The 23,199-nt window shown below is 43.2% G+C and overlaps 2 protein-coding genes across 7 annotated transcripts in view; both read right to left on the reverse strand.

The window, feature by feature from the left end:
- Nucleotides 1-137: 137 nt before the first annotated feature.
- LOC135542778 (gap junction gamma-1 protein-like) lies at nt 138-10,340 on the reverse strand. 3 transcript variants are annotated; one of them, XM_064969967.1, is made up of 6 exons: nt 10,118-10,340; nt 8,846-8,982; nt 2,986-3,265; nt 2,581-2,791; nt 1,698-2,396; nt 138-1,417 (listed from the first exon to the last, which is right to left on the reverse strand). In XM_064969967.1, the coding sequence occupies exons 3-6, from the start codon at nt 3,223-3,225 to the stop codon at nt 1,404-1,406; spliced, it is 1,164 nt and encodes a 387-aa protein (XP_064826039.1). In that variant the 5' UTR covers nt 3,226-3,265; nt 8,846-8,982; nt 10,118-10,340; the 3' UTR covers nt 138-1,403. The 3 variants fall into 3 exon arrangements, with proteins under 3 accessions (XP_064826039.1, XP_064826040.1, XP_064826038.1); XM_064969968.1 differs by having other exon boundaries at nt 8,841-8,982; XM_064969966.1 differs by lacking the exon at nt 8,846-8,982 and having other exon boundaries at nt 10,118-10,339.
- Nucleotides 10,341-15,303: 4,963 nt separating this feature from the next.
- The window catches only part of LOC135542780 (serine/threonine-protein kinase 11-interacting protein-like), a 57,473-nt gene continuing 49,577 nt past the window's right edge, over nt 15,304-23,199 (reverse strand). For 2 of the 4 annotated variants that reach the window (XM_064969970.1, XM_064969971.1), the window contains exons 25-26: nt 21,577-21,803; nt 15,304-16,492 (exon numbers count right to left, since the gene is read on the reverse strand). In XM_064969970.1, coding sequence (XP_064826042.1) covers nt 16,352-16,492; nt 21,577-21,803 — 368 coding nt within the window. In that variant the 3' untranslated portion in view covers nt 15,304-16,351. Of the gene's footprint in view, nt 16,493-21,576; nt 21,804-23,199 lie in introns of those variants that run through there. The other 2 variants (XM_064969972.1, XM_064969973.1) reach the window with 2 other exon arrangements.

Raw genomic sequence — 23,199 nt, forward strand, 5'->3', positions numbered from 1 at the left:
TTTTATAATTTTCTTTTACTGAAATGGGTGTGCAGTGTGTTCTTCCTTCTTGCCACAAGAGGGCAATGCAGACTCAGATTAAGGTATTTTAGAAGTGAAGTACAGAGGTCTACAGTGAAGTAATCATTCCAATGTCGTTCTGTTCAAATATATTTATTCATGTATTTCTATGAAACTAAACTCTACAGTTGCAAAAAACACAAAACTTGGAACAATGTAACAGAAACACTCCAAATAGAAAAATATTGGAATGTTATTTTTGTACCGAATAAAAAAAATATTAAATGAACACAGCACACGACACGATCGTTTCCAGTTTCCAACCATTTCATGACAACATAAGCAAATGTTGGTGCATTTGCCTCCTTAGAAATCCAGTACGAACATATATATATTTTTTAAACAACACCGACTAGCATGAACAAAAGGAACCAGGACAGGAGCAAAATGACAGGTACAGGAGGACTACAGGAGTGTTTCAACAGCATGGAAGAACATTTATAGGCATCACAGGATTCAAGCATTTCCCAGGTATTTATCACATTTGGCCAATTTGTTGGAATGACTAATATACAAGGCTTTAACAATGAGGAGTCTCATGGAATGTCAAAACAATTCATTTTTAATTACTAAAAACACAGACAAAAGTTGTACAGTTTGTGTCCAAGATTAAGTTAAAAGCGTTCGTTAAAGAACTGCACTTTCTGAAAACCTCCCACCACCTTGTACACAACACACCCACACGGACGCACAAACATCCTCTTAATGTCTGTGCAAAAGGACATCCCTGCAGGCAAGTGTTCACTGCGGTTCACTGTATCCAGCAACAACAAGCCCTGGCATAACAACATGTTCAGTAAATGCTTAGGACTTTGTTCAGCCTCGCTCTTAAAACTGGACCGACTAGTAAACTTCGTCAGTAGAGAGGAGGGGGGTAAATTAAAGCTTCCACTGGATGAGACCCATCCACCTGACAGACCACAGAAACTGCCCGGAGAACAGAATGACTGCCAAACAAATTAAAACAACGGACAAACCAAAACACCTTTGGGTAAAAATAAACGGGGTGTCGACTATATCTAGAAGGCTGTGCTTCAGCGACAGGCACTGCCAAAGTAGGGTGTGGGGTTTGGGCAAGCTGAAACTTCACACCAAAGTATTTGGAGGCACTCAAGTTGAACTAGTCAGACGCTTAAGGAGATTTGTACTGTAGCTTTACGGAAGCTTGGGCAGCTTTACATTCACGTCGTCCCTGGCCCTTAATACTGCAAGGCCCTCCATCCCTCACACATCCACACTCTGTCTCTCCGCTGTCTGGCTGTGTTCCCATGTGCTTCCCCATCCGTGGAGGGCCAGTTGGGAAGAGAAAGCAGGCAGGCAGTCGAGCAGGCATTAAGCAGGAGTCAGGCATGTACCCCTGAGGGAACAACATGTTAGACAGGGAATAGAGGGATCTCTAGGTTGTCTACTACTTCATGGGAACAAACAGTACTGTGGGGTTATATAAGGTAATGTCATTCTGTACAGTCATTCAAAATGGCTTAAGGAATCTGGAACAGGTTCAAATAAACACAATGTCTGAAAAATACATATGGCGCCTTCTTCAATCGCTCTTTTTGTAGGACTGATAAAGCTAGAAAGCTTCCTTCATATTGTTTTGACCCGTTCAGCAGTCAGATACTATTTGACATCCTTACCTTTCTCCCTGGCCGCCGCCTGTTTCTCCTGAGCCAAGTTGAGTCTGTTCTGCTCTGCCGCCGTGGTGTTGTTCTCAGGACTGCTGCTCCGTGACGGGGACCCCTGGCCCTCCTCGTTCTGGTAGGCCAAGTCCAGGTGCTGCTGGGCCATCTTCAGGTGCTTCCTCAGCCTCTCCAGGTCTCTGCTGGATGCCTCGTCCCCCAGGCTCTCCCTCCCATAGTCCCCCGCCAACGGATCTCTGAACTCTGCCTTCAGCTTGCCTGACGGGTCCTTCTTCCCCAGGACCGTGTGGTACCCTGGCGGGGCCGTGGGTCCATGGCGGGAACTGCAGAGGGACCCCCGGGCCACGGGTGGGGTGGGGAGGTGTCTTGCGCGCATGCGAAGGGTGTCACGGACCCCACCGACACCGAGATGGAGAATCTCCAGGAGGGTGAGTGTGGTGCAGAGGAGAGACACCACGTACATGACCAGGAGGAAGATGGTCTTCTCGGTGGGCCGCGAGACGAAGCAGTCCACCATGTGTGGACAGGGAGAGTGCATGCACACGTAGGAGTGCGCCACCTCGAAGCCGTAGAGGACATACTGGCCTAACAGGAAGGCCACCTCGAAGGCGATGCGCGCGATCAGCGAACACACGTACACCTTCATCAGGCCGTCACGCGCGATCCGCCGCCGACCGTCGTGCTTCTTCACAGAGCCTGGAGACGAGGCAGAGAAACTAACTCACTGACAGCAAGCCACAGGGCAAGTCACAGTAAAGGGACGGGTGTGATCCACACACAGCTTTAAAGTCAAATAAAAAGTAATTTCCCTGGTGACAACTTCATAACCAGTGTGAATGAAAAGAGACAGTTTGTGTGGAGAAGCTGTGCCTCGCCCTACCTTCTGTCACTTTCACCTCCTCAGTGATCATGGGGTTCTCCTCTCCGTTGTCCTCTGCCTCCTCGTCGTCCCGCTGTGCCCCCCGGGTCACGATGGGCATTCTCCTCTTCCCGGCGCGATGAAGAGGTTGGTACGCAACATCGTCCATGCGGGCGATCTTGTGCATGGCAAAGCCCAAGTACATGATGGTAGGGGTGGTGATCAGGATCACCTGGAGGAGAGAGGGAGGGAGTGGATGGTAGACAGGGAATTCACAGTCCCTGAGCAATTGCTTACAAGTATATTAGCAGTTAATGGTTTGTGTCAAAAGGTTATCCATCCCATCTGTTATGGCTACACACACACACAGCTACTTCACCCTACCTTGAGAAAACATGTACATATGCTTGCTTGACTCAGTCTCACCTGGAAGATCCAGAAGCGGACGTGTGAGAGAGGAGCGAAGGCGTCGTAGCAGACGTTCTCACACCCGGGCTGCTGCGTGTTGCAGACGAACTTAGCCTGTTCATCGTGGTAGATGGTCTCACCCCCCACGACCGTCAGCATGATGCGGAAGATGATGAGCACAGTCAGCCAGATCTTCCCCACGAACGTGCTGTGGTTGGCGATCTCATCCAGGAGACGCGTCAGGAAGCTCCAGCTCATGATGAGGCCTCAGCAGACACCTGGCCAGGAGCCCTCAGCTCTGGGGGGGGAGGTGATGTTTTCTGTGTGACATTTACCTGAAAAAGCTGTTTTTGGTGCGCCTGGCTCATCTTCAGATTTTCAAAGAGAGAAAGAACACCGTGATCATCATGTCAGTTGTGGAGGTGGAGTTGGACGAGTGCTAGGAGCAAGAGGGTGAGCTTCTTAAAACACACATCTCAAGTCAACACACCATCCATCAAGGTAAAGCAAATGATGCCATTCAAGTGAAGAGATGTCAGCAGAGAGAACTGGCTGCCTCCTGTCCAGATCCAGCGACACACTAGACTGTAGATCAGAGAAAACCACCATGCAATACACACGTGTGGATGTGGGAGAGGTACAGATACAACCAAGCCATCCATACAACAAAGTACTAATACAGCCAATCATAACTTAGTATTAAGCTTCTAATCCTTTAGTTACTGTGTGAACTACAGGGTAGATCCAAACGTCAACAGTCAAATCATTTACAGGTCTGGTACTCAACATCGTCCATGTGTTCACTTAAAAAAGGTTTGATTCTTTACCACGATTCAACCAAGCCGGGCTCTTCAGTTAAACCAAAACATTCATATATGCCTTTAAAATCAGATGCTGCAAAACCGGTTCTTATTGACCCCTGAACATGAATTAAAAAAAAAAAATTACCTGAGAAGGTATGACGTAGGCTACTTCCTATTCCCGAAAGGGAATTTGAATTACCTTTCTGGCATGACCGAATTATTGGCCTCATTGACCCCAACCACACTCTCCAAAAAAATAACACTTGAGAAATATTTGATTTGATCAACAGGGGGCACCACTCCATCCACAAAGTTCATAAATGATGAGCCATATGAGCACATAAGGAGGGCACAGGGAGGGTTGGATGATGACGCCCACACTCCCAGGTTAAATATTATTATAGGAACCAGAAGAGCAGGGGCCAGGTGGAATACAATGACCTAGTGGGTGTACTGTGGTAGAAGTACCACGAGATTAACGTGTTGCAACGTCCATGTCTCACACCCAGGCTTCAGATCTATGGCCATAGGTTTCCTTGTGAAGGATTTAACAAGTGTGGTTTCTGGTTTCACAATATGCTGTTTGCTCGAATGTAAAAAGGAGGTTGTTCATTTGGAAGCACAATAAAAAATAAAGGTAATTTTTATAGACTGAACTGCTAGTGAATCATGTCTACTATCCAGTGGACCGGCCCAACAAAAATAGATTGAGAGTAGAAAAAGACCTAACACAGGTCAGTCAATACTATCACATGGTACCCTAGTGGATTGTGGTTTACACCTGTATTCTTACAGCACCCTGTCATTCCAAACCCCAGCCTGCTCATTACCACCTCTAAAGACTGGGGTAGGCAAGTCACAGCAAGCTGGGACCTCACACTGGGATGAGAGGACGGTGCGGGTCAGCGAAGCAAGGCAGTCCAGATGGGAAAGCTTAGCAGCAGCAGGGTAGGATGACAAAGGACCGGAGGGGTCAGCCTGTAGAGTCACAGTATTTACCAGGACAGTGAATAATGCTATATGAGGAGGCAAGTCAAGATAGACGCTACTGCAAGGAAATAAACTGTCCCCAGTAAAGGGTGTACAGACATTGCAATGGCATACTGTGTACATAAAGAGCTCCAGAAGTATCGGGATTGTGGATTGTTTTGTTGCTGTGTCTCTGTAGCTCCAGGACTTTGATACAATGACTGTGCATTTATATGTGCAGATGTCAGCTTTCCTTTCAGGGTATTATTGGGTGAAACATTTACAAATTACAGTACTTTTGTACATAGCAGCACCCCCCCCCCCTCCCCATTTAAGGGGAGCAAAAGTATTAGAACAGATGCACTTGTGTATTAAAGTAGTAAGAAGTTAAGTATTTGGCCCTATATCATAGCACGCAATGACCACATCAAGCTTGTGACTCCAGAATTGTGTTGGATGCATTTGCTGTTTGTTTTTGGTTGTTTCAGATTATTTTGTAACAAATATTAATGAATGGTAAATGTTGTGCCATTTGAGTCACTTTTTATAGATCTGAATATGATATGTTTCTAAAGCACTTCTTTAATGTGTATGCCACCAGGATTACGGAACATCCTGAATGAATCGTGAATAATGATGAGAGAGAGAGAAAGTTGGACAGAAATATAATGCACATCATCTGCACTTTAACCTCAGTCATTCCATCCTTTCCAATCCAAAGTGCTGGAATACAGCAGCAAAACAAGAAAATGTGCCACTGTCCCAAAACCTTTAGCGCTGTATTCAACATGATGAACCTGTCTAGGAGTGTTCATCTAAAATCAACAGTCATCATTACTCATCTTCATCAAAGACCTCCATTTACCTTGCTGACTTTCTAGTTGTTCCAAGAAACAAGAACTAGCCCTTCTTTCCCAGCCCTAGTCATCTCTGGTTTCAAATATCCCAGAATAGATGTGGGTGAGGTGACACGACAACGTCCTGATCTAGTGCCACTACCTGAGGGGACACCTCGCCAGTCTGCCATCCATGGCATTGCCGGGTCCTCTCAACTTGACCTTGGGAAGGAAAACAGTGCCCGCTTTTCCAGAATGGGTGCAGTAAGCAGATTTAACAGGCCTATTTGACCATCATTCTGTACAACTGAATCAGTCTTTCCTAGTTTACCACTGCAAATCTGTGGCAATTAACCCTACACATTTTCACTGGACAATGTTTTTGTTCTTAACGATCACATGAAATGGAAATAGTAACAAATTGTCTTAATACAGTATAGTAAATACTGAACTCCCTGAACTGTTCACATCTAAAATGTACCTAAATCAAGCCAATCATGATTGAGTTTATAATCAGTTTTAATTTAATTGTAGTTTCTAGTAACTTTTAATAATATTCTAATTATAACATTAAAAGATTAAATGTTTTGTAGGAAATATAATCCTATATCTTAAAAAATATTTTAGATCATTTGGGCAGAAGTAGAGAACGTAGACAGCAGTCTGGTATCAGACTCTTGACATGGTAACATGAGATCGGCTGGTTCATTCTTCTGGGTTTTTGGTTGCAAGCAAGTTTGTTTTAACACACAGGTGCAAGTGATCTCCTGTTAGTAGATATGCAATGGACCCAGCATATTTAACAAGGCTAAACAGAACCTAGATTAGCACTCCTACTCTGAGACACTATGAATATGTTCAGTGACAATCTCCTCAGTGATCGGATACGGGATCCTCTCCATTTCACAGTGTACTTTGAGAACACAACAGCCATTGAAGATGACAGGTATTATCTAGCCATTGTCGAAAATGTCTCAGGTCAGTCGAACATCCAATGTCACATAATGGTCCATGTAATCAACCCACTCTTCAAAACAAAAAACACTGTCCCAGCAGCCTAAGCATTGTGCAAGAAAATGGGTCAGCCAGCTTTCTTCTGAACTTCCTTCTGGCTTTGAAAAGCAGTGGGTACCACCTTCCCAACGCGTACCATTTCATCTTTGGTCAATTGAGTCCTAGCCCACAGCTAACAGGCATGCTACACTGCTCATGCCTGCAAAAGCCACGTGTCCAGTTATTCTCTATGTGTTGGAGGAACTTATTAAGAGGCCAAAGAAACACTGGCATCCTATACAGCAAAAAGGCCATCTAGGATATCTAGTGAAGAGAGATGTAAACAGGTGGGCAGTCAGGGAGTTTGATTAAGCTGATTAAGCTGAACGGCAAAAGGGGTGAGGGAGGAGCGCCGTTCAACTCAAACAGTAATCTGCACCGTTTAGGCATGTTGTCAAGGCAGCAGCATGGTGCATCATTCAGAAACATATTTCCTATAAAATACACACTGTTCAAAAGTTTGAAGTCACTTAAAATGTTCTCATTTTTTAAAGAAAAGCACAATGTTTCCATTAAAATAACATCAAATTGATCAGAAATACAATGTAGACATTGACCTTCTAGGCAGAGTTCCTTTGTCCAGTGTCTGTTCTTTTGCCCAGCCAAATCTTTTATTGGCCAGTCTGAAATATGACTTTTTCTTTGCAACTCTGCCTAGAAGACCAGCATCCTGGAGTCGCCTCTTCAAGGTTGACGCCGAGACTGATGTTTTGTGAGTACCATTTAATGAAGCTGCCAGTTGAGGACTTGAGGCATCTGTTTCTCTAACTAGACACTAATGTACTTGTCCTTTCGCTCAGTTGTGCACCAGGGCCTCTCACTCCCTCTATTCTGGTTAGAGACAGATGGCGCGGTTCTGTGAGGGGAGTAGTACACAGCGTTGTACGAGATCTTCAGTATCTTGGCAATTTCTTGCATGGAATAGCCTTCATTTCTCAGAACAGACTGAGATGAAGAAGAAAGTTCTTCGTTTCTGGCCATTGATCCTGTAATCAAACCCACAAATGCTGCTGCTCCAGATACCCAACTAGTCTAAAGGCCAGGTTTATTGCTTCTTTAAGTCAGAAGAACAGTTTTCAGGTGTGCTAACATAATTGCAAAAGGGTTTTCTAGTGATCAATTAGCCTTTTAAAACTTGGATTAGCTAACACAACGTCCCATTGGAACACAGGAGTGACGGTTGCTGATAATGGGCCTCTGTAGATATTCCATTAAATCTGCCGTTTCCAGCAACAATATTCATTTACAACATTAACTATGCCTACATTGTATTTCGGATCAATTTGATGTTACTTTAACGGACCAGAAACATTTGCTTTTCTTTTAAAAACAAGGACATTTCTAAGTGACCCCAAACTTTGTAGTAGTGGTCCATTTAAAAAAAACTAGACTGAACGAAAATATAAAGGCAACAATTTTAAAGATCTCACGGAGTTGTTCACATAAGGAAATCGGTCAATTGAAATCAACTATGGATTTCACATGACTGGGAATACAGATATGCATCTGTTGGTCACAGATGCATATCGGCCTCAATACCTCATCACGGTATCTCTGCATTCAAAATTGCCATTATTAAAATGCAATTGTGTTCATTGTCTGTAGCTTATGTCTACCTATACCATAACCCCACCATGGGGCACTCTATTCACAATGTTGACACCAGCAAACCGCTCGCCAACATGACGCCATTCACGTGGTCTGTGGTTGTGAAGCTGGTTGGACGTACTGCCAAATTCTCAAAAATGGAGGCGGCCTATGGTAGAGAAATGAACATTCAATTCTCTGGCAACAGCTCCGGTGGATATTCCTGCAGTCAGCATACCAATTGCACACTCCAAAACATCTATGGCATTGTGTTGTGACAAAACTGCACATTTTAGTGGCCTTTTGCCCCCATCCCAAGGTGCACCTGTGTAATGATCATGCCGTTTAATCTTCTTGATAAGCCACAACTGTCAGGTGATCTTGGCAAAGAAGAAATGCTCACGAACAGGGATGTAACATTTGTGCAGAACATTTGAAAGAAATAAGCTTTTTGTGCATATGGAAAATTTCTGGCATCTTATGAAACATGGGACCAACACGTTTCATGCATTTATATTTTTTGTTCAGTGTAGTTTATTGGGGAGGCAGATAAAGCATTGATTTTGATGAATCACTTTTGCACGTGAAAACAGAATCCTACTCATTACTCCATGTGTTCACCTACATCACCTTGGTTTTGAGACATCTCCAGATGACGGAGCTGGGCACCTGGCTCACGCCCAGGTGGCAACCGGTTCCAAGACCAATGTAATCACTTCTAACCCGATGCAAACTTCTTCCACCAAGGCAACCTGGACAACCTAGGCCTGGCATTTAAAGTAAACCCAAACAGCAAGAGAACACAAGACTAAATGCACTAGTAAAGATGGCCACCTGATAGGCTAACATGTGGGTGATATTTGAAAGGTTAACAGACAAAAACAGTTGAGTGTGAGGGCAAAATAAGCCTACTAAACATTTCAAGTCCTCAAAATCAACAACTGACCAAGACAGAGTAGCTCATTTTCATCTGGACCAAAGCTCATTCTAGGCTACTGAGCCAGCAAAGGAATTTGGTTAATTACAAGTGAAGTAAAGACGGGGGATGGGAGTTAAGCAGTGCAGAAGGCCTGGTAGTGAAGGTATCCGGTCAAGGTACGGCGTGTTAACATTCATTGGCCTCTAACCAAAAACAGAGATGGCCCATGGTGTAGGCCGAGGGCACATGCATGAAACCACTGACTGCATGCTGTCGGTCACACATGGCAACCAATAAACCTACAAACGCCAGTCATTGAACTTCACTATGTCACTCATAGAACGGTGACTGTATGAAGTGGACTGTGTAGAAGGCCAATGAGCCGGAGAATTTAGATTAGGCTTGTTAACTCACCATCAAGCGTTTCATTTGCGACGAAATTGGCTACACGCGTGTTAAAATTAACTGCTTAACGAGGGGTTGATATCTTGATTGATAAAAATGACTGATTAAGATTAAGATGATCAAGATAATGAATGCCTAAAAAAAGCTTGACATCATGGCTGGAAGGCGTTTGGTAAAATAAAAAAAGTGATGGAAAAAGCCATCAAACATTGGCCCGTAATTTTTTGATACACTCAGCTAACAAGATTAGAAAACTTGATTCCGAAAAAACATTTCATTGTAAATTCTGAATTTAGATTAAATGATTACAAAAGTAGAAAACCTAAGAGCCTTGAGTCAAACTGCCCAAGAAAAGCTAAAGATCACACGATTGTAGCTTTGCTGACGGCGCGCACACAACGGTGGTAATTTAGGGGACAAAAAAGTATCGTTAAACTTTGAAGAATTGATAGGCAACAACTTGTGGAATGAATAAATTGACACTAGTAAATTAAACTGCGAGTAAAGTTACATTGAGCGTTTGTGAACTTGGTAAAAAAACGTCTCAAATGATTATGGTTCTCCTCGCAAAAACTCACCTTTAAGGCTCGAAACTGTCCTTCTTGTTTTCAGCCTTAATTCCCCTCGTAGCCTCTCCAAACGATCAACAGCTGTTCTTTCTCCTCCGCCGCTCTTTCATAAACTACAACCCCCTCTTTTTGAACCCATTCGGCGTTTTGTAGTACCATGTGACCCCTGCATCCATGTCTGGGCCCCAAACACATTCATGCAGGACAAAAGAAGAGTCCCGAAATCCCTTTTTTCCTCCTACCATGCCTCCACGTAACCCTGCCCTGTTTAGGAGGCCCTTATCTGAAACGTGAGATATACTAGCTGACTAGATGCTGTATACTGTAATTTAGTTCACACTTTTTTGTATCATTTTATTGCTATTCTCAGATTAATTAAACAAAGAAAGCCAGATATTTATGAATCCAATAGCCTTTTATATCTCTACAATCAAAAAAACACAATAGGTAGGTGCAGTTAAGGATCTGCTTTAACTTTATGAGGTAGTTAGTTATACACATGTCACAATTTAGGCTACTTATCATCAGGGCAATGAAATATGAGAAATATATATGGGGGGGGGGGGATAGAGAGAGAGCATTTAAAGAACAATCAAAATGTGAGCGCTCCTTGTGTGTGAGGTAGATCCTGCTCCAGCTGCTCCCTGTCTTGTTGGTTGTGTATGTAGATAGGGAGAAGGAGAATGCTATAACAACATGCTCCCTGTCTCGTTGGTTGTGTAGATAGGGAGAAGGAGAATGCTATAACAACATGCTCCCTGTCTCGTTGGTTGTGTAGATAGGGAGAAGGAGAATGCTATAACAACATGCTCCCTGTCTCGTTGGTTGTGTAGATAGGGAGAAGGAGAACGCTATAACAACATGCTCCCTGTCTCGTTGGTTGTGTAGATAGGGAGAAGGAGAACGCTATAACAACATGCTCCCTGTCTCGTTGGTTGTGTAGATAGGGAGAAGGAGAACGCTATAACAACATGCTCCCTGTCTCGTTGGTTGTGTAGATAGGGAGAAGGAGAATGCTATAACAACATGCTCCCTGTCTCGTTGGTTGTGTAGATAGGGAGAAGGAGAATGCTATAACAACATGCTCCCTGTCTCGTTGGTTGTGTAGTAGATAACAACATGCTCCCTGTCTCGTTGGTTGTGTAGATAGGGAGAAGGAGAATGCTATAACAACATGCTCCCTGTCTCGTTGGTTGTGTAGATAGGGAGAAGGAGAATGCTATAACAACATGCTCCCTGTCTCGTTGGTTGTGTAGATAGGGAGAAGGAGAATGCTATAACAACATGCTCCCTGTCTGTCTCGTTGGTTGTGTAGATAGGGAGAAGGAGAATGCTATAACAACATGCTCCCTGTCTCGTTGGTTGTGTAGATAGGGAGAAGGAGAATGCTATAACAACATGCTCCCTGTCTCGTTGGTTGTGTAGATATGCTCCCTGTCTCGTTGGTTGTGTAGGAGAGGGAGAATGCTATAACAACATGCTCCCTGTCTCGTTGGTTGTGTAGATAGGGAGAAGGAGAATGCTATAACAACATGCTCCCTGTCTTGTTGGTTGTGTAGATAGGGAGAAGGAGAATGCTATAACAACATGCTCCCTGTCTTGTTGGTTGTGTAGATAGGGAGAAGGAGAATGCTATAACAACATGCTCCCTGTCTTGTTGGTTGTGTAGATAGGGAGAAGGAGAATGCTATAACAACATGCTCCCTGCTGTCCCTATCACACAGTTGTGGAGCTGGACCAGAGCCAGATCAACTCTCAGCTCAACACTGTGAGAGAATGGCTGTGGTATTCCACATCAGCCCAGCTGTGTGCCTGTGTCCAAATGACCAAAGAATGTCCACTCTAGTACACTCTAATTATGTAGCTATGTCTAATATATATTGTAAGTCTACTGGGGAAATGGCATATGCATTTCTGTCACTCGTGTGGTAAATTAACAATATCCTTATTGATAGCACAGGAGGTTGGTGGCACCTTCATTGGGGAGGACGGGCTCGTGGTAATGTCTGGAGCGGAGTAAGTGGAATGGTATCAAATACATCAAACACATGGTTTCCAGGTGTTTGATGCTATTCCATATGCTCCGTTCCAGCCATTAATATGAGCCCGTCCTCCCCTGAGCAGCCTCCACTGAATGATAAGATTGTGTATCGTGTGTCATACATAGCAAGATGCCAGTGATTCAACGTCTACAGCATCTTAAACCCAAAAGCATACCTTCCAAGTGAGTGTGATGAAAGTAGAATAGAAAATACCAATCTTGAGTCGAAGCACCTGTTGCCTGAACTCAAGCTTGGTATTTTGGCTGATCTCTGAGCACATGCTCTGACAATTAAAATGGGCTGTGTATACACATTCCTCCACTGTTAAAACCTTTAAATTCACACATAACAGCTTGCATAGTGGTGCCAACATCCGATGTTTGCCATATATGGTATGGTGATAGACCGGTCCTACTGTAACGTCCACAAACCCGGAACCCATCTATCACAGGCTTATTTGCCAAACAAAAACATTGTTTGAAATAACAGGAGACAGATTTAATAGGGTAAGTGCTGCTAGAGTTTATTGGAACAATACAGAGTTCCTACGTCAAACATGTGGGCGTCATGCAAGACAAAACAGGTCCGCTAATGTTGTTTACTACTGCTGGTTTATTATGGCATAGGTGTGATAATCAAAAGCATAACCCACTCCTACTGAATCTCTTTAAAACACCCTCCCAAGAAAATATTGCAGTTTTGAAACTGCAGTAAAAGTGCAGTAACTGCAGTCGACTGAGGTATTTTGGATAGAGTGATTGCAGAATAGCTGCAGTTATACTGCACTGTAACTGCAGTTACACTGCAAAATTACTGTAGTAAAAAAGCAGACATAGTAGTTGCAGCATACTGCAGTTAGACTGCACTTTAACTGCATTGTACTGCAGTTAAACTGCATTCTGACTGCAATCTTTTTTATTAAGGGCACTGGGTAAAGACATCAGTTCAATGTTTAGTTTTGATTTACATTTGGTTGAGTTGTCAACTAATGTGAATTCCACATGAAATCAACAAAGCATGTCACCATGTTATTGGATTTATTGTTATAAGTTAGGAGGAATTTCCCTTATGCTGATTACTTTTTACAAATCCAATAGGCTTTCAACTTAGATTTCTTTTTTGGTAGATTGATACGTTGATACAACCAGTTTTTGCCCAGAGGGTCTTTAACACATTTCCTGAACAGAGTCCCATCCCATCTTCACAGCCAGGAAGGGCTCGTTGCCATCAACAAAGCCCGTCCCAAAACTTCTTGCAGTTTTGAAACTACAGTAACTGCAGTCAACTGTGGTATTTTATACACAGAAATTGCAGAATAACTGCAGTGTTCTGCAGTTCGACTACAAAATTACTGCAGTAAAAAAAATGTTATTTTGAGTGCAGTATTTGCAGCATACTATAGTTATACTGCACGCTAACTGCAATATTTTTTCGTGGGGAGGTATATTTACTACTTACAGGTGGTATGTTGACTCTCTCTGGTGTCATTCACAGTGCTCAATAAGGTTGGTCTTTACTCTGGAAAAACAAACAGAAGAAAGCCCCCTCCCTGCATGGCAGTGACAGCAGGACTGGGACACTGCTGTCTTCTACCAGGGGTGGGCAACGCTTGAGTAGCATTGCCAGAGCAGTGTCAAGGGCCCCAAGAATGTTGCAGGAAGTGTGTATGTTGTGATATTTAACACTACTATCCCAATCCTTCTCACGCAAGCAGAGAAAATGTCCCCACATCTTCATCTCCACGTGAATGTTAAGTCTATCACCGCTGGGTCTTTTAGGCAGAGTTTAATTAGTGTCTCCGTTGGGCAACTGTTGGATCAGTACAAATGAAGCCTTAACATTTTGACATATGTGCCTGCCAGATAGATCTGATGTTTTACTCATCTGGTGCTGTGTTCCCTACCATTTGGAACCACTGGAGGGGGGAGGGGGTAGGACATCAAATAAAAGTTCTTCATTAGCCATGTGGTGGATTGATTAGTAGAGTTATGTGCATCGCAGATGTTTTATTTCACATTTTAGTCATTTAGCAGACACTTGTCCAGACTGACTTATAGTGCCAAGTGCATCCATTTTCATACTTTTTTTCCGTACTGGCCCCCCATGGGAATTGAACCCACAACCCTGGCATTGCAAGCAATATGCTCTACTAACTGAGAAAACAAGAACTACTTGAAAACGTTGAATGTGTGTGTACAGGGGTGTGGGGGCTGTGCTTTGGCAAAGTGGGTGGGGTTATATCTTGCCTGATTGGCTCCGTCCAGGTGTAACATTGGACAGGGTCAGTGTCTTGCGACCCTGATTCACTGGACACTCATCTCAGAACACCTGGTCATGAAAAGCCAACTGACATTGACTCCCAAGTTGTTGAACTGTTGCCCTCTCCATAGCCACCGTGGTAATTATATGACCCTGCTGTGGATCTATGAACATTTCAACATCTGGAATGAATGGCCACATGTACTCTTAACTCCCCACTCGGCCCAGCCAGAAGAGAACTGCCGTCCCCTTTGAGCATGATTCCTCTCCAGGTTTCTTCCTAGGTTGCTGCCTTCTAGGGAGTTTTTCCCTAGACGTTGTGCTGCTTTCTCTTTGGAGATTTGGTCCTGACCAACCTCTCCCTGAAAGGAAATCATTTAACATCTCAAGGGTTGTAAAGTGCTTCCTTCTTTCCTTCCTTGTGAGCCATGATATGACAGGAATGGATAGACAGACTATCAGTGTGAAGGTTAAGCCTATCGTACACATGAATCTATTTCAAAGCTTTATGTACCTTTTCAGAATTTGTATTCCTCCTATGAAAAATGTCACTTGGCGTGGAAATATTCTTGTATTACACAATAAAATCTTAGGAATTGTCAAATGTTTCATTGAAGAACCGCAAGGGGGTCCGATGGGGCAGAAAGTGATGATTATTGGTAGTTGTGTGTGTGTGTGGCCACGTGGATGACTGGAGGATTAGCGTGATGACGGGGATTGGGGGGGGTGCATTGCTGCGGTTGTGGTTGACGTTGGGCTGACTGTGTGAGAACAATGAAAAACCCCTCTGGAACTACATGATTACAGAGGGAAGAGTAGCTATTGGAACTTTCTCACTGTGAAAATGAAAGAGTTGGACAAACATGTGGAAATACAGTGTCATAAGAGGATGTATTGTACCACAGACATGCATTTTTATTTAATGTACTAAAAGCTAGTTTTTTGTCATTGATTTGCTGACGGTAAATAAATTAAGTTACACACATCTGTTTGTCGTCCACTTCTACACATCTTTTCATCTGTCTACATCAAAAATAGTATTCACTTGACATTCACAATATAGTTAAACTGCACTAGAGGTATTAGCGTAAGACTATACATTTTAACAGACAGCCACAAACCAACTAACATCTCCCACTTTAAAACAGGTCAGTCAGAACATTTCCCTATCATGCGTATTCTGCACTTTTCCCAAGAATACAGAACACAGATACTGTCCCGGTTCATTGCCTTGGCTGCAACTCTTCACTTGGGTTGCCCTTTTCCTTTACATAATCACAGTGCATAGACATCAAAAGTCCCTGATTGAAAAGAACTAAGAGGTGTCACATCAGAGGTGTCACATCAGAGGTGTCACGTCGGAGGTGTCCGTAGCGGAGCCTCACGGGACGGCTAGAGAGCTTTGTGCCGAGCGTGTGATGTCACAACTCACTGTTCCAGTCCCAGGACTCCTGATGAAGTCACAGTCCACTGAGCTTCAGAGGAATGGACTAACCTCCTTGATAACACACACACAATTACCCCCCCAACTCACATTTTTGCTTACCCCTTTCTCCCTCCTTATCCTGTCCTTACCTCCCTGAAAGAAACACACGATTCCCCCTCACCCCTTTCACATATTCAAGGTGCTTTAGAACGTAGCAGGACTGGCAACACCACAAGGCACTCTCCCTGGCTGGCTATACTGGCAGGGTTAGAAAATGGACGGGATTCAGATGAGGCGTTAACAGATCAGTGCTTTTGTAAAAGTGAACAAACATGAGGAAATCATAGTTGGCTACAAACCAGGTAAACATACTGTCCTATTGACGGTCAAGTCTGACAGTGAAGACAGACAGACCCACACTCAGGCATGCACACACACACACACACACACACACACACACACACACACACACACACACACACACACACACACAGTTGGAAGGGTGGGTGTTTTCCCTCAGGCTGGTAAGGTGAGGTTGGTGATGGCGAGTTTGACTCCGAACATGTTCTCCCATTGTGTTCTGACCCAGACCAGCAGGCCCTGCACCAGCTCTGCACTGTCAGAGTGCAACGACCACGTCTTCTCCTCCTTCACTATCTGCACAGGAAACACAGACACTCACATGCTCAAATCAAATCAAACTTTATTTGCCACATGCGCCAAATACAACAAGTGTAGACTTCACCGTGAAATGCTTACTTCAAGCCCTTAACCAACAGTGCAGTTCAAGAAGAAGAAAATATTTGCCAAGTAGGCTAAAATAAAAAGTAACACAATAAGAATTACAATAACAAGGCTATATACAGGTGGCACTGGTACCGAGTCAGTGTGCGGGGTACAGGCTAATTGAGGTAATCTGTACATGTAGGTGGGGGCGAAGTGACTATGCATAGGTAACAAATAATCAGCGAGTTGCAGCAGTGTACAGGAAGTTGGGGGTCAATGTAAATTGTCCGGTGGTGATTTTTAGACTGCTGAACAATTCATTATGGCTTGGGGGTAGAAGCTGTTGAGGAGCCTTTTGGTCCTAGACTTGGCGCTCCGGTACCGCTTGCCGTGCGGTAGCAGAGAAAACAGTCAATAACTTGGGTGACTGGAGTCTGACAATTTTCTGGGCTTTCCTCTGACACCGCCTATTATATAGGTCCTGGATGGCAGGAAGCTTGGCCCCAGTGATGTTCTGGGCTATTCGCAATACCCTCTGTAGCACCTTACGGTCAGATGCCCGAGCAGTTGCCATACCAGGTGGTGATGCAACCGGTCAGGATGCTCTCAATAGTGCAGCTGTAGAACCTTTTGAGGATCTCAGGACCCGTGCCAAATCTTTTCAGTCTCCTGAGGGGTAAAAGGTTGTGTCGTGCCCTCCTCACGACTGTCTTGGTATGTTTGGACCATGATAGTTCATTGGTGATGTGGACACCAATGCATACACACACCTATATCATGCGGTTTGGTACACGGCAAAGAATGAGTTGCTGACAATAATGGCAATTTAATTTTTTGGGGAAGTGATGGAACAATGCTTGAAAGTGTTGATTGTTTGAAATATCTGGGTTTGAGAATAGATTCTGAATGATTTTTTGGACAGCATATAGATTTTTAGAAAAACAACAAACTATACGCCTGGGTTACAATACAGAGTTGTTTTACTGTATCCATTAGAAAGACCGTAGTAAACCATCTGCTACTTCCTATCCTAGACTATAGTGACATCTTTCAAATCACAACCAAGACCTTACTTTGAGAATTCAATGTCATAATCTTTGCAGATTCATTCTTGTATGCTATTATAAGACATCATTGCACAATGTCTGAATCACTAAATGGACTGTCACTCCCAAACAGAAGACAACTGCATTAGAACCAATTTCTTTTTAAATGGATCAACTTAAAAACATGTTTTGTCATGCTGTGTATAGTTATTAAAAGGAAAACCCAATTGACAAATAATTTACCTATAGAAATCAGGACATTAAAATCACACATTGAATTTAAGAAAGCCCTTTTTCAAATGTTAAGATCAAACTGTTTTCTTAACTAATAGAAACATCATCATGTGACGACATTTGTAAATATCTACACTACCGGTCAAAAGTTAAAACACCTACTCATTCAAGGGTTTTTCTTTATTTTTACTATTTTCTAAATTGTAGAAAAATAGTGAAGACTCAAAATTATGAAATAACACATATGGAATCATGTAGTAACCACAAAAAGTGTTAAACAAATCTAAATTCACTGCTCAAAAAAATAAAGGGAACACTTAAACAACACAATGTAACTCCAAGTCAATCACACTTCTGTGAAATCAAACTGTCCACTTAGGAAGCAACACTGATTGACAATAAATTTCACATGCTGTTGTGCAAATGGAATAGACAACAGGTGGAAATTATAGGCAATTAGCAAGACACCCCCCAATAAAGGAGTGGTTCTGCAGGTGGTGACCACAGACCACTTCTCAGTTCCTATGCTTCCTGGCTGATGTTTTGGTCACTTTTGAATGCTGGCGGTGCTTTCACTCTAGTGGTAGCATGAGACGGAGTCTTACAACCCACACAAGTGGCTCAGGTAGTGCAGCTCATCCAGGATGGAACATCAATGCGAGCTGTGGCAGGAAGGTTTGCTGTGTCTGTCAGCGTAGTGTCCAGAGCATGGCGGTGCTACCAGGAGACAGGCCAGTACATCAGGAGACGTGGAGGAGGCCGTAGGAGGGCAACAACCCAGCAGCAGGACCGCTACCTCCACCTTTGTGCAAGGAGGAGCAGGAGGAGCACTACCAGAGCCCTGCAAAATGACCTCCAGCAGGCCACAAATGTGCATGTGTCTGCTCAAACGGTCAGAAACAGACTCCATGAGGGTGGTATCAGGGCCCGACGTCCACAAGTGGGGGTTGTGCTTACAGCCCAACACCGTGCAAGACGTTTGGCATTTGCCAGAGAACACCAAGATTGGCAAATTCGCCACTGGTGCCCTTTGCTCTTCACAGATGAAAGCAGGTTCACACTGAGCACGTGACAGACATGATAGAGTCTGGAGACACCGTGGAGAACGTTCTGCTGGCTGCAACATCCTCCAGCATGACCGGTTTGGCGGTGGGTCAGTCATGGTGTGGGGTGGCATTTCTTTGGGGTGCCGCACAGCCCTCCATGTGCTCGCCAGAGGTAGCCTGACTGCCATTAGGTACCGAGATGAGATACTCAAACCCCTTGTAAGACCATATGCTGGTGCGGTTGGCCCTGGGTTCCTCCTAATGCAAGACAATGCTAGACCTCATGTGGCTGGAGTGTGTCAGCAGTTCCTGCAAGAGGAAGGCATTGACGCTATGGACTGGCCTGCCCGTTCCCCAGACCTGAATCCAATTGAGCACATCTGGGACATCATGTCTCGCTCGTTGCACCACAGACTGTCCAGGAGTTGGCGGATGCTTTAGTCCAGGTCTGGGAGGACATCCCTCGGGAGACCATCCGCCACCTCATCAGGAGCATGCCCAGGTGTTGTAGGGAGGTCATACAGGCACGTGGAGGCCACACACACTACTGAGCCTCATTTTGACTTGTTTTAAGGACATTACATCAAAGTTGGATCAGCCTGTAGTGTGGTTTTCCACTTTAATTTTGAGTGTGACTCCAAATCTAGACCTCCATGGGTTGATACATTTGATATCCATGGATAATTGTGTAAAGAAAAAAGTATTTAATAAGAATATTTAATTCATTCAGATCTAGGATGTGTTATTTTAGTGTTCCCTTTATGTTTTTGAGCAGTGTATATTTTACATTAGAGTTTCTTTAAAGTAGCCACCCTTTGCGTGAATCAGGCCTTCATGGTCAATTCGCTGCAAAGAAGCCACCATTAAAGGACAGCAATAATAAGAAACACGAGCAATGGACATTAGACAAGTGGAAATCTTTCCTCCGGTCTGATGAGCCCAAATTTAAGATTTTGTTCCAACCGCCGTGTCTTTGTGAGACGCAGTCGGTGAACGGATGATCTCGGCATGTGTGGTTCCCACCGTGAAGCATGGAGGAGGAGGTTTGATGGTGCTTTGCAGGTGATACTGTTGGTGATTTTAGAATTCAAGGCACATTTAACCAGCATGGCTAGCACAGCGATACGCCATCCCATCTGGTTTGAGCTTAGTGGGACTATCATTTGTTTTGGACAATGACACAACACACCTCCAGGCTGTGTAAGGGCTATTTGAATAAGAAGGAGAGTGATGGAGATCTGCATCAGATGACCTGGCCTCCACAACAACCCAATTGAGATGGTTTGGGATGAGTTGGACCGCAGAGCAAAGGAAAAGCAGCCAACAAGTGCTCAGCATATGTGGGAACTCCAAGACTGTTGGAAAAGCATTCCAGGTTAAGCTGGTTGAGAGAACGCCAAGAGTGTGCAAAGCTGTCATCAAGCAATGGGTAGCTACTTTGAGGAATCACCAATATGAAACATATTTTGATTTGTTTAACACTTTTTTGGTTAATACATGATTCCATATGTGTTATAGGTTTTGAAGTACAATGTAGAAAATAGTAAAAATAAAGAAACCCTTGAATGAATAGGTGTCCAAACTTTTGACTGGTACTGTACATATTACCTCGACTAACTTGTACCCCTGCACATTGACACGGTACCGAAACCCCATGTATATAGCCTTGTTATTGTTATTTTCTGCTAAATGGGATATATTATTTATTATATATTATATTATTATTTTATTGTGTTTTACATTCTTTTTTTACTTTAGTTTATTTAGGTAAATATTTTCTTAACTCTTATTTTTCTTAGAACTGCCTTGTTGGTTAAGGGCTTGTAAATTGTAACTGACAGTTAGACTTAGAGGTTGTTGTTGTCTTTTGTTTGAATTGTTTACGTGTCCGCTGTGCGGGGGAAATAATACAAGCGGAACTACGTAGCTAATACTGTTGCAACGGGGATCCTTATTGTAGCAACACACTTTTGGAGGGAAGGCAATCCTGCGCTGTGTAGTTCATAAAGACTGTAGTTCATAAAGGTTGAAGCATGTATGTTAGGATGAAGTGTGAATTCATGCCAGGAATAATAAGTGTGAAGTTTGATTTCCTCCCTTCTGTAATAAGCAGCCAATGAGGTATTTTTCCTTTATTCATGTGTTTAATCTGATACTGTTATAACGCCGGCTAAACTGTTATGTATGTAAGCACTTCAGAGTTACACCAAGCTAATAAGTCACTCGTAAGATAAGGTTGTAAGAGTGTGGTTAACTGTATTTTTCATTTACTTTATAATTCTCACGGAAGGTGATATTTCTGACTAAAACTACAGAATAAAGCCGCCAGTTAAAATCAAGGAATGGTTGTGCTCGTGGTTACTGAAGGGAGCTACATAAGTAAGCATTTCACAGTTGGATTTGGCACGTGACAAATAAAATTAGAATTCATTGTTATTAGACAGTAGTTGCCACATTCTTCTTCTTACTAAGTATTGTTCGTTTGTTAGTTGTTTTCATCTGCACACTCTTGAAAACAGGATGGTGCATCTCAAGAGATTTCATCCTGAAAAATGTCTAATAAAACATACAAATGTGTGCCCAGCTTTGCTCATGATAGCATTTAGCTTATCCAGCTTACCCTTGAGAACTTAGAAGAAGTCCTTCCTAATTTAAGACCAATCACGTCTCTTTCCTCCCTCAGTCTCACCTCATCGTAAAGCTTGATGTCCATTCTGCACGGGTCAGACGACCATAGATGGACAGAGCTGACACAGCTGATTGGCTGGGTCTCCTGAACAGTGACCCGCCCACTGCAGGGTTCCCCGTTCTCATTGGCTGATGGGTGGGGCAAGCTCTTGCTCCATTGGTGGTCTTCGTTGAGCAGGTACAGGGTTTCCCGGGTGGCCAGCACTGTCAGAGGGGTCACACAGTCTTCTGGCAGAGAGAACGAATACAACACACAGAAAATATGCATTTGGTTAAATGTTTAACCCCCCCTCGTACAGATTATAATCATATACTTGCATCTAAATAGTTTCGCTTGTATTGTATTTATCTAACAGGGGGTCTTATGGCACGTCTCAAAGTGTTTTACCGTCTGGTTAACCTCTCTGGGATATTTGGGAAGGTAGCGTCCCACCTCAACAAGTGCAGGGCGCCAAATTCAAAACAACAGATATCCCATAATTAAAATTCCTCAAATATACAAGTATTTCACACCATTTTAAAGATAAACTTGTGGTAAATCCAGCCACAGTGTCTGATTTCAAAAAGACTTTACGACGAAAGCACACCGAACGATTATTATAGGTCAGCACCAAGTCACAGAAAAACCCAGACATTTTTCCAGCAAAAGAGAGGAGTCACAAAAAGCAGAAAGAGATAAAAATTAATCACTAACCTTTGATGATCTTCATCAGATGGCACTCATAGGACTTCATGTTACACAATACATTTATGTTTTGTTTGATAAAGTTCATATTTATATCCAAAAATCTCAGTTTACATTGGCGCGTTACGTTCAGTAGCTCCAAAACATCCGGTGATTTTGCAGAGAGCCACATCAATTTACAGAAATACTCATAATAAACATTGTTAAAAGATACAAGTGTATTGCATGGAATTTTAGATCCACTTCTCCTTAATGCAACTGCTGTGTCAGATTTCAAATCAACTTTACCGAAAAAGCACACCATGCATAACAGCGCTCAGAGGCCAAAACAAGCCATACAGATATCCGCCATGTTGTGGAGTCAACAAAGTCAGAAATAGCATTATAAATATTCACTTACCTTTGATGATATTCATCAGAATGCACTCCCAGGAATCCCAGTTCCACAATAAAGGTTTGATGTGTTAAATAAAGTTTATGTCCAAATACCTTTTTGTTCACGCGTTTAGCACAGTAATCCAAATTCATGAGGCGCGAGCAGGCGAAAAGTAAAACAGTTCCGTTACAGACCGTAGACACATGTCAAACGAAGTATAGAATCAATCTTTAGGATGTTTTTTATCATAAATCTTCAATAATGTTTCAACTGGAAAAATCCTTTGTCTGTAGAAATACATTGGAACGCAAGCTAACTCTCACGTGAACGCGCTTGGTCAGCTCATGGCACGCTGGCAGACCTCTGACTCATTCAGCTCCCATTCCCCCCCTCCTTCACAGTAGACGCATCAAACAAGGTTCTAAAGACTGTTGACATCTATTGGAAGCTTTAGGAAGTGCAATATGACCCAATAGACACCGTATATTTGATAGGCAATGACTTGAAAAACTACAAACCTCAGATTTCCAAATTCCTGGTTGGATTTTTTTCTCAGGCTTTTG

The sequence above is a fragment of the Oncorhynchus masou genome, chromosome 6 (assembly GCF_036934945.1).
Source record: "Oncorhynchus masou masou isolate Uvic2021 chromosome 6, UVic_Omas_1.1, whole genome shotgun sequence".
Classification (NCBI taxonomy): domain Eukaryota; kingdom Metazoa; phylum Chordata; class Actinopteri; order Salmoniformes; family Salmonidae; genus Oncorhynchus; species Oncorhynchus masou.

Excerpts from the sequence above, each read along its gene's own strand:
- LOC135542778 (XM_064969967.1), bottom strand. The coding sequence starts at position 3,225 with ATGAGCTGGAGCTTCCTGACGCGTCTCCTGGATGAGATCGCCAACCAC. Across the intron at positions 2,792-2,985 it reads TCCGCTTCTGGATCTTCCAG|GTGATCCTGATCACCACCCC; the intron begins GTGAGACTGAGT and ends TCTCTCCTCCAG. Across the intron at positions 2,397-2,580 it reads GGAGGTGAAAGTGACAGAAG|GCTCTGTGAAGAAGCACGAC; the intron begins GTAGGGCGAGGC and ends CCTCGTCTCCAG.